Source organism: Carassius carassius, chromosome 20 (assembly GCF_963082965.1).
Source record: "Carassius carassius chromosome 20, fCarCar2.1, whole genome shotgun sequence".
Classification (NCBI taxonomy): Eukaryota; Metazoa; Chordata; class Actinopteri; order Cypriniformes; family Cyprinidae; genus Carassius; species Carassius carassius.
The window spans coordinates 31,829,795-31,841,665 of record NC_081774.1 but is presented as its reverse complement, the minus strand read 5'-3'; the positions used below and the strand labels follow the sequence as shown (position 1 = coordinate 31,841,665).

Genomic DNA, 11,871 nt, shown 5'->3' with positions numbered 1-11,871 from the left:
GTTGCTTGTTCCTTATTGGGGTGTGTTGTATCTGTTTTATTATTACTTTTCTATGTTGTTATTACTTGTGGACTGTAAAAAGTCATTTTATGTTTTTTTATATGCTGATTTTTAGGTTGCCTTTATAATAACTGGCCAGGGAAAACAGATGAAAATTAGCCTGTTGAGCTAACTCTGGCTCATTTACAGTTATTTTACTGTTAATCAATGAGCACTGTCCCTGTAAAATAAACAAATAAATGAAATGAAATGAAAATGAAATCACTGAATCACAGTACAGTGTGCCAGTCTTGAAGAGGAGAGACTTCAATGCTTATATGCAAACTTTTTTTTTTAATTCAGTAATTCTCATTTTGTCACGTCAGAGATGAAGATGCATTGATGCATTATTTTTTAATTTATTTGTATTTGTATTTGTATTTTTTTCACTGATGTAATATTATCCTTGACCCCTGTGCCATTACTCCGTTTGAGTATATGATCCTGGCCACCATCATAGCCAACTGCATCGTTTTATCCCTGGAACAGCATCTTCCTGGTGAAGACAAGACACCTATGTCCAAAAGGCTGGTAAGCTTTACAAATATAAATGTATTCTTATTTTAAATAAACATAACTAAACTAAATTATTGGATTCCCAGCATCCAGAGAGTACAAATTAAAATGCATACTGTTTCCCAGAAGATATTGGCAAAAGACAACACTGGGAAATCTCCTGTAGGAGAGAGAAAGAGATCCAGCAAATCCAGCAAATCCGTGGCTACGGTTTTGCAGTTCGCCCCCTCAGTTTTTAAACCACACTCACAAATTCTTTGCAATCCATTCCCACGTTAATGCATTAATGCATTACAATACAAGACCAATCTCAGTATACTATATCTTATTAACAGTACAAACTGTATACAGGCAGAAACATTTGATGTGGCTTAAAGGACAAAGACAGTGATATAAAAGTATGCAGTTTATATATAGATCAATTTTTTTTTTTTTTTTTTTTGCAGATGTGGCCAGAACATGAATGCAATGCGCTGCATCAACAGTAAGGAGTATACTGAGTTTTAGTATCACTATCTGATTGCATTGAGCCACGTTAAGCGTTTTCCTTATAATGATTTTCTATGGAAGGAAAATGCTTAACATGCAACTTTGCACATTGCATTAATATTCTACCCACATCTGCTTGTCTGTATATAGTGTTTAACATCAGTAAGGTGTATAGTGAGTTTGGTATTTTGCGATCACTTTATTTTGTGGCATTAAGCGTTTTCTTGCAGTTTTCTGTAGAAATGTAAAATTATTTTCTTCACACTTGGATTATGGTGCTATTGACTTATGATGTAGTGTTTATGATGAGAAATGTGAAAGAAATATACCAAGAAATATATCTGCTTTAAAGAATGAATGATGTAATGTATGCAATTTGTTATAACATATATATATATATATATATGTATATATATATATGTATTTATATGTAAAGTAATAAAGTATATATATATATATATATATATATATATATATATATATATATATATATATATATATATATACTTTATTACTTTACTGAAAAGAAGACCATTTTTCATTTTTTTAATGAATATTTTCTATTGATTCTTTTGTTGAATTATTCGATCTGTTTCTTTCTCTTTGGGTCTGTTAGGAGAAGACCGAGCCTTATTTCATTGGGATCTTCTGTTTTGAGGCTGGTATCAAGCTAGTGGCGCTCGGTTTTGTTTTTCATAAGGGTTCCTATCTCAGAAATGGCTGGAATGTGATGGACTTCATTGTTGTGCTAAGTGGGTAAGTGACATTTATATTTTCCTTCTCCTAACTGATTTTTGATACTTCATTGCTGTGAATAGCTTGAGATTAGAAGCGTGTGCTTTCCTTTAAAACATGGCTATGGAAGGCATGGCCTGTAGTTGCTATCTGCTCCTTGATTTCTGCTTGCACAATCAGAAGTTCCCTAAGCACTTCTCCACTTCCTTAAGTGGGCGAGGAGCGTTTCTGCTGATCGTCAATCATTCCATTCTGAAGCCTTCAGGCAGCTCTGTATCTCAAAATTCATCTATTTGTATGTCGTACTACATGCTTTATTGTGTATTATTTATTTATTTTATTATTTATTAGTTTTCCAAGCATACACATAGGTATGAAAGCTTGTTTCCTCGACTGAGAAACATATAAAAAAGGAAATTGCAATCCCATATCTTGCATTTCTGAATTATAAACTCACAATTGTAAGAAAATAGTATTTATTCTCCCTCAGAATTGGAATTATAATTATTATTATTATTATTTGTTTTTGTTTTTTTGCCCAAATATGAGAATAAATTTATATCTTGCAATTCTGACTTTATTTCTTGTAATTGCAAGTTTAGATCTTGCAGTTCTGACTTTATAACTCACAATTGTGAGTTTATCTGAGAAAATAAGTATGAATTGTGAGAAAATAGAATTGTGGGATATAAACTTGTAACTGTGAGAATAAAAGTCAGAATTCTTAGTTTATATCATGCAATATGGAGGGGAAAAAGTCAGAATAATGAATGAAAACATTGCAATTAGCTTTTCTTTTTTTTTTCTTTTTTGTGGAAACATGCTTCCACACATAGGTCTGTCGAATGATGCACACAAAAAGATCAATATAGAAAAAAACTGTAAATGATAAATCAGCTCCAAGTGATCAATGGCATAAGGTGTTCCTTTTAAATCGATTGCACAGCTTCTGTAAGCATGCATTCAATGTAAGCAGCGATGTGCATCCAGTTCCTTTGTTTGAATGGCAACATTTTTATTTTTAAATATTTATTTAAATATGGCAGCCTGATATTTCTATGATTGAATGACTGACAGAGACCCCTCTTCTGTCTGCCAATCACTGTGGACATAGCTTGATGACATCATCCATAGTGATGAGCTCAACCCCGTCCCTTCTCATAGCTTAAGATTTCTGCCGTTCCTTAGTAAAATTAGCTCTCAGGAGCTTTGAGAATAGATTTGAAGAGGAAACTCTTACCTAAGAGCTTTTACTGCTGTTTAGGAGAACTCTTAGTGGTTAGATGAAGTGTTTTGTGAATATGGCTTCAGATTTATGGGCTAAGTCCATGTGGTCTGTGAAAACGAGATAAAGTGAATCATTTATCTGAATGGCAGTCGCTCAGGTTGCTTTCTTTCATTGGCAGTCATTTCTAAAACATTTGTTAAGCAAATCACTTGAGCCATTAAGACTCATTGAAGCTAGGAAAACACCTTTTGAAATAACAGAAGCCTGTTAAGAGCTCGCCCCCCAAAAAATTGTGAGATGTCCACTAAAATATAATAAAATGTTTGGTATTTTGTGAAAATACATGGCTGCTTTTGAATGACTGTGAATGAAGAAAGATGCTTTTCTGCACACATAATAAACTGTGCTAGCCAGCCAAACCCTGACCCCCTGTTGTCAAGGTCATGTGGGCGTCTCCAGCAAGAAATGATTTTGCACCCTAGCTTTTATCCATTTAATAGATGAAATTATGACAAATCAAGCAAGGTCTTTTTTCACATTTTAATAGATGTTGTTAAAAGGTGGGAAACGGTCTGACATTGATTTTAACACACATCACATCAACGAAAGGTGTCATTTCTATAAGGTTGCATAGACATTTTTAAGTGCATCCATCAGGCTTTATTCATAAAACATGAGCAGAACATATCTCTGTGTAAAATGTTCATACATCTACCCTCAGATTAATTGAAGATCATTTTAACAGAGAAATGTGTCCTGCGCGTGCTTCATGAATGAGGCTGACTTTGTATTATATCTGACCCTATGTATTTGTTTGGCCTTTGAAATATCCACTTTTTTATTGCAAAATAATAATGATTATGTTTGTACACAACTTTATTATCCATTTTGTCTTTAAATGCCATTTCTTCTCCTGAAAATCTCTTTTAAAGTGGCTGCTAAAATCTGAAATGAAAGCGATTATCGCTGCTACATACAGTATCTGACACACTTTTGGCTCCAACATACCTGACCTCTTTAAAAAGAGCGAAAGTAAGTCAGACTTAAAAGAAACTACATGTGTCATTCCACTCATCTGGGAACTGAAACAAGGCCAGTAGGCCATTGCTTGTGGCTTTCATTTCATCTGAAATTAATGATTAGCTGCAAGCGAATCTGCTGGGACAGGGCCAATTTGATATTTTTTCCTTCACAGGTCTGCTGGGAACATATGGAGAAACTTTGCATTTGACATCATAAAACAAATATGAGTAGGATAATGCTCACACACAGCTCTCTTGCTTCGCTGCTGTATGTTTCCTTCTCAGGATCCTTCAAGTAGTGATGGAATACATACAGTAGACAAGTTCCCAAAAAACATACATTTACATTAGTGTAGTCCGGGTTCCCAGTGGCATGTTGATGCTGGTTTTATTTTAATTTATTTGGTTCAAAATAGATACAATTTAATTACTGAGTCATTGTATAAAATCATGCTTTTAAAAAGGTGCTCTTGGATAATAAAACGTTTTTAAGTTTGAGTTATGGGTTGGGAACGTATGTAAAATTCCAAATTTATGTCTTTAGCCTGTAAAAAAAAAAAAAAAAAGTAATGTTAATGATAAAAGACTGTAAAAACCTGTCAATTGAATAGCGGTAAGTTCCCTTACTTTGTACAATGAAAAACTGTAATAGATCTAATAGGACATTTCATGCAATTTTACAGTAAAATACTGTTAAATGTAAGAGTGTATGAGTTTTATAAAATGCATGAGTTTTTTTAAAGTGAAAAAGAAGGCATCTCATAATTTACATTTGACATTCCCTCTGTGGCAGTTCACATTTGATGGCTTTTCATTGAAATAACAAGGTTTCTTCTTTTCTCATCAGTTATGCACATTATGATTTTATGTCACATCTTATGTTGTTACATTAATATTTATTGGATTATTTTACTGTCATGTGTGCTAACATGTTGGTGTTTTGAGCTTGTATACATTAGCATTTACTGGAGCTTGTGGAAATTCTAGTTGTGATAAACTTTACTTTCTTATTACCACCTGTGTTATTATGGTGATTAATGTGGTGATAATTTGTATATTGACATTATTTTAGTTAAAGAAATGCATGTTTTCTACTGTCAAGTTGATTTAAACCTTTAAAATTGAGAGAGAGAAAAACTGCTCCCATTTTCTTTAATTTTTTTCAGTGCATTTCTGGCAGCCACAGCCGCCTTTCACTGAATGTGTGTCCCAGTTCACACAGGTTATTTATGCACTACTCTATGCTGTGTTTTAGTATAAATAGTGTGATTAGGGTTTTCACACTAAAAATTCCAAATAGAAAAACAATGATGCACTTAATTAAACTATATATATATATATATATATATATATATATATATATATATATGGTCATGTCTGTAAATTGTATGTGTTAGTGCTTCAGAGTGATTGGTTTTTAGCTTGTTGCTACAGTAAACACTGTTGTCATGTAGAATCATGACATTTTTGATATTTTGAACTTATTTTAAAACATCTTTTTTTTTTCTTTTATCATGGGTCTTCTAGCAACAAACCCACATGTTTTAGCATTAGATTGTTGACTTGACAGTCTGCTAGTCCTTCAGTGTATGATGCCCAGTTTTTCTCAATAACCATTTACAAGTGCATGATAAATAAGTCAATGCAATGTTATGTTTCAGCCACAGGTGGCGATATAGAGGCAGTAGTTGTGTAGTGGCAGTGCCGTAGTGTTGTAGTACTCGAGACCCATTCTTACGTCCATTTTTTGAAGGTCTGGTCTCAGTTTGTCTTAGACTAAGAGGACTCGGGATTGTGTTTCAAGACTGTGGGGATATCACTGAAGTGCCGGAGCATTGTCTGATTTATTTATAACCACCATTAGTTTGAGTAGATGTAAAAATTCCTGCTTCAAATGCAATCAATGATTAATTAAAATAACTAAATAACAATAATAAATCATTTCATTTATACCAGTGGATGTCCAATTTTTTTTACTTCAAAGCCTCCTATTTCAACAATATTTGAAGGCCACTCTCCACTCCACCAAAATATCTTAGAGCTTAGAATGACTAGAAAGATAACCAAATATTAAGAAATATTTTGAATTTGTAGTTGTTTTAGCTTATTTTGATGCTTGTTTAATCTTATTCTAAGTAATTTGAAGTTATCTTGAGGCCCCAGTGGGCCCCGGGCCCCTGGCTGAGAACACTGATTTATACTGTTATGCCGAGTCACAAAAGAATAAGCAATTGTGTCAAAAATGTTGATTAATATAAATACCCACAAAATGCAAGAGTTTGTTGTTACATACTTACATAATTATATGAGATCTGTATTTTGTATAGTGAGTATTTGTTATATTAAATATTAAGCAATAACACAAAAGCAAAAGAGCTGTTTTCACAAATTCGACATTACTTCTATAACAAATATTCAATAAACAAAGTTACTTTTTAACAATTACTTATGCATTTGTAGTTGTCAGTGTTGGGGAAAGTTACTTTTAAAAGTAATGCATTACAATATTGTGTTACTCCCTAAAAAAGTAACTAATTACATTACATAGTTACTTTTAATGGAAATCAATGCATTACATTACTTTTTAATTGTGGACAGGGCTTGCTTGTTTGTTTTCGCTATATAGAAAGATCTTCTTTTTCAAATGTAAAAGCCCTCTCATGCCAAAAGTGAAATGAATAGGCCTCAGGCTGACGGAAATGTAAATTCACATTAGTACAGTAGAGAACGAATTGCATGAAGAATATGACGCAGGAGAAGAAAGTTCAACACTATTCCGGAATATAACAAGAATAAAACACAAGTGTGTCATTTTTGCTTATTAGTATGGTTCAATTGGATCATCGAAGGTCAGTAGTAAAGATATTGGTTAATAAAATGGGATTAAATATGAATGACATTTGTCTTATTTAACATTTTGATTATAGCAGATTCTGCTGTGTGTCTTGAAGAAACGGACAACTGTGCGCTGCTTCAAAGCTGCATGAGTGTACAGTGTGCTCAGATGTTGAGATGCAGCGTAGACTCGGCATGAAGCCTTTCTTTCATAGTGTGTGAAACATGAAGCATTTGCTGCAGATATGCCGATGATTCATCACTAAGTGTTGATAATGTTATTCCTCCATCTTCCTCCCCGTTGACTGGCTCTCAGAGCTCAGTTCAGTGCTGTGTGTAGGTGTTGATGTGTGGGTGAGCCCATATTCATTTCATGTTTGCATTTCAGCTTTTTCACCAACAGGTACAAAGAAATCAAATTGTGAAATAATTAATAGTGTTTGGTCATGTTACACTGATTGATAGAAATGTGTGAAATGACACAAAGGTACAAGCGTAATTGATTATTATGACATGCACAAAACAAAAAGGGTTCAGTTAGGAAAAACCTTGAATATATAAAACACTGTTAAGCCTAAGGAAGCACAAGTTCTGTTAGATAAAGTTTAACAGACTGTCCTGCGGTTTAAACGCAGTACATTTTGTACTTCCTCCATTGATTGATTAGGAAGCATTACATAAGTTCCTTTGAATCACAGATTGAAAGCTCCCGTCAGAAAAGCGGATGTTTATAGAAAGGCATAATAAAGCAGGCTCCTCTCTGTTCCTGATATGAAGGATTTGTTGATGCAAATCATGATGTACAATAGTACGGACGTGCTGCAGCTCTGGAGGCTACAGAAAGATTCACAACCTTGAATTTTCACACCATTTACACCCCCGAGCAATGCTTTCATCCACTCACCCACTCACTCGCTCCACGGCTCGCTCTCTTTCTGACACTCACTTTTTCCTTTTTCCTCTTCCATTCTGTAATTAATGTTCTCATTTTCAGATTTATCCCTGTGTTCATGACTTTGGGTTCCTCCTGAATATTAGCAATTGTCTTCGTTCTCACAGATGCTGTTGTGTACTGTGTTTGTCACCGTATGGTGTCTGGGAAGGGCTGCCGAAGCCGATGCCAAAGTGCCCACTTCCCATTTCTTTTGTGAGGTTGTTCACATGACTTTTTAAATGTAGCACATATTAGGATGAACAACTGGTGTGCATGTGTGAAACACCCTACCCTGACATCTTACCATAGTATCAGCTAATTTAAAGTAATTCCTTTAATGTAATATTGCAGTTCTGTTTATTTTTCTAATTATTTAAAAAAAAGTTGTGCATTTGCCTTTGTAATATTTAATAAAAAAATGCAATAAGATCACATGAGATCCAGCAATATCAAACAAGAACAATCAACTATCCAATCAATTCCAGATTCACAAAATTAAGTCCCACCCTAAATTTTTTCTCATTCAAAAAGCCATTTCTCTTGAATTTCCTGAGGTGTACTAGCAATCTTAGTTTGATTTTTTTTTTAACCCACGGTCCTAATTTAGATTTAATTTAGAATCTCTGATTTCATCGTTGTTGAAAGGGCGTGTCTACTGTGAGACTTCAGTGTAAATGCCCACAGCTGTGATTGGCTGACGTCTTTGGATATGAAATTAGCATTATGTCTGTGACTCTTGCATTTTTACTATAACTGCTGCCTAGAAGAACTATTGGTTAAAAGTGATGATTATTCTGTAGCATTATATTTAGACCTCCTCCCGTCGCATCAAAGGTCACAGAGCTGTAACATGTCATGTCTACTGAGCACACAGTACTTTCAATGATCCCAGTATTTCATCAGAACTAATAGAGTGAAAACATGATGTAAATAGGAGACTCGTTGAGCACTGTAAACTGTGTCATTGATTATAATGGGAGTTTTGATGAAAATGCAGAAACTTGAACAACTTGAGAATAAGTAAATGATGACAGAATTTCTGGGTGATCTGTCCCTTTAATGGTTATGTGGATGAAGCCTTATTCCCTGTTCCTTTTTTTTTTTGTCTGCAGGATTCTGGCCACTGCCGGCTCTCATATGAATATCCCCGTGGATCTGAGGACCCTGAGAGCTGTGCGTGTGCTCAGACCCCTCAAACTAGTCTCCGGTATCCCTAGTAAGTGACTCATCCCATTATTTATCTACCATATCGATAATATTTCAAATCATTTTGACACACAATCTTTAGTATTTAAAAGTATTTTCTTATTTTAAAAACCATAAGTGCTTTCACTAATCCAGATGAATTCCTCCAGGTTTACAGATAGTACTGAAGTCAATTATTAAAGCGATGGTGCCGCTGCTGCAGATCGGACTTCTGCTGTTCTTCGCCATCCTGATGTTCGCTATCATCGGTCTGGAGTTTTACAGTGGCAAATTACACCACACTTGCCTGCCCTCTCCAAATATACTCGGTATGGAGGATCTTTTCAGCCTTTAACTCAAATGAAACGGGAATGCTGCAGTGTACAGGAGCTGCCGTGCCATGTGAAATTTGATTCTGGGTGCTCAGTTCTGCTGCCAAGTTTTCTAAGCCAATCACGTGAGCCAAAATGCCATGTGATTTATTATTCAAACACCACTGGAAAATCCTATCTTGAAAAATGTGATTGTTTGACAGCACCACTTTCCCAAGCTACTCACTGTGATATCAAAGGCAGCAGACAAAGAAATACATACTGTGGATCTATTTTACACTCCCAAAAAAGAACCAGAGTAGGTACAACAAAAAAACAAACCTTTTTGAATTGCCATCAGTGGAGAAAGATGGCAACATGTACATCGTTCACACTGACTGAGATAAAATCTAGGGTGTTTCTCAATCTGAAGTCTGTGGGCTTGTAAGACTGCATTGAAGGCAGTCTCAGGTTTAAGGATCCTTGGAATGCAGCCTTCATTGTGCGCCCTTCGTTCAGCATATTTTGATCATTCATCAAGTGTGTCCTCCAATCACCCACAGTCCTTAGCACATAATTATGAAAAAGAATTTACAGAAAATGAGTCAGCTCTGAGCTCGTCCAATTTCATTATGAAATGCAAAACAAAAAGGCGTATGTTTGCTTTTGTTTTATTGTAAGTTAATCACATAAACCACTGTTTATGGTTGTTATTTACTGTACTGCATTGTACTGTAATTTTCCCAGATTCATTTTTTTAAGTATTTTCACGGCGTGACTGTGGGGGTGGAAACATTTATGATTTATATTTCTAATTTTTCCGGTTATACAAATGTTAAGGGAAAAAAGCATTTTATCATTTCACAAACATTACGAGAACAATATGTTCTTTGAACATTATGAAACAAACAAAAATTTGTAAAAAAAAATGTCAGATAAGCTAAAACATTTTAAAAAAAATTTTACATGAACAAGGTTTTTTTTTTTTGTTATATTCAAATATTGAGAACATTTGATCATTTTGCAAACTTTATTGAAACTTAACTTTTTCTTAACTGAAAAACTTCTTAGTTTAAGTTAGAACGTTTTCAGAATACCATTTTTTCTTAATTCAATACCACGACTTAGGTGCCCTTGAGCAAGGCATCGAACCCCCATGGCTGCCCACTGCTCCGGGTGTGTGTTCACAGTGTGTGTGTGTGTGTTCACTGCTCTGTGTGTGTGCACTTCGGATGGGTTAAATGCAGAGCACAAATTCTGAGTATGGGTCACCATACTTGGCTGAATGTCACTTCACTTTAATTACATGAATGTTTTGTTATTTTGCAAACATTATGGCAACGTTAGTTTTGAAGGTTCTCTGAATATTCTGAAACAAGTTGAAACATTTAAAAAGCATTAGACGAACGCACAACTAAAACTAAAAAAAAAAAAAAGTTCAAAATAATGTTTTTGTACTTACATTTTGAAAACATTATTTAAGATCAGATATCTCTATTTTTATTTATTAAAAAAATAATAATAATCTATTAATGTTACTGGAAGAATGTCCAAATGTCAAATTCAGAGAAAGTTCCCTGTTAGCGGATATTCAAGTGCTTTAGATGAGGAGGATCACTAAGCAACTAACTGATGAATTTAATTTAAACTTAACTATAAAGAAAACAAAGCATCACAAATGTCCTGTATTCACATTTGATTAAAATAATAATAACAATAATAATAATAATAATAATAATAATAATGCTGTTTATCAAAACGATGGCACTCAAAACATGTTTACAATCATATTATTTGTTATATACAGGTGCATCTCTAAATTAGGGTGTCATGGAAAAGTTCATTTATTGCAGCAATTCTTGTGTATTAAATAAATTCAGTGCACATAGATTGAAGTAGTTTAAGTCTTTGGTTCTTTTAATTGTGATGACTTTGGCTCACATTTAACAAAAACCCACCAATTCATTATCTCAACAAATTAGGATATGGTGACATGCCAATCAGCTAATCAACTCCTGCAAAGGTTTCCTGAGCCTTCAAAATGGTCTCTCAGTTTGGTTCACTAGGTTACACAATCATGGGGAAGACTGCTGATCTGACAGTTGTCCAGAAGACAATCATTGACCTCCTTCACAAGGAGGGTAAGCCACAAACATTCACTGCCAAAGAAGCTGGCTGTTCACAGAGTGCTGTATCCAAGCATGTTAACAGAAAGTTGACTGGAAGGAAAAAGTGTGGAAGAAAAAGATGCACAACCAACTAAGAGAACTGCATCCTTATGAGGATTGTCAAGCAAAATCAATTCAAGAATTTGAGTGAACTTCACAAGGAATGGACTGAGGCTGGGGTCAAGGCATCAAGAGCCACCACACACAGACGTGTCAAGAGATTTACTGAACCACAGACAACGTCAGAGGCGTCTTACCTGGGCTACGGAGAAGAAGAACTGAACTGTTACCCAGTGGTCCAAATTCCTCTTTTCAGATGAGAGCAAGTTTTGTATTTCATTTGGAAACCAAGGTCCTAGAGTCTGGAGGAAGGGTGGAGAAGCTCATAGACCAAGTTGCTTGAAGTCTA

The 11,871-nt window shown here is 34.7% G+C and overlaps 1 protein-coding gene across 2 annotated transcripts in view; it reads left to right on the top strand.

Moving 5' to 3' along the window:
* The first annotated feature begins 464 nt into the window (after positions 1-464).
* Positions 465-11,871, top strand: part of cacna1eb (calcium channel, voltage-dependent, R type, alpha 1E subunit b) — an 83,569-nt gene continuing 72,162 nt past the window's right edge. For both annotated transcript variants that reach the window (XM_059502558.1, XM_059502557.1), the window contains exons 1-4: positions 465-570; positions 1,661-1,800; positions 8,911-9,014; positions 9,154-9,312. In XM_059502558.1, coding sequence (XP_059358541.1) covers positions 478-570; positions 1,661-1,800; positions 8,911-9,014; positions 9,154-9,312 — 496 coding nt within the window. In that variant the 5' untranslated portion in view covers positions 465-477. The remainder of the gene's footprint in view (positions 571-1,660; positions 1,801-8,910; positions 9,015-9,153; positions 9,313-11,871) is intronic.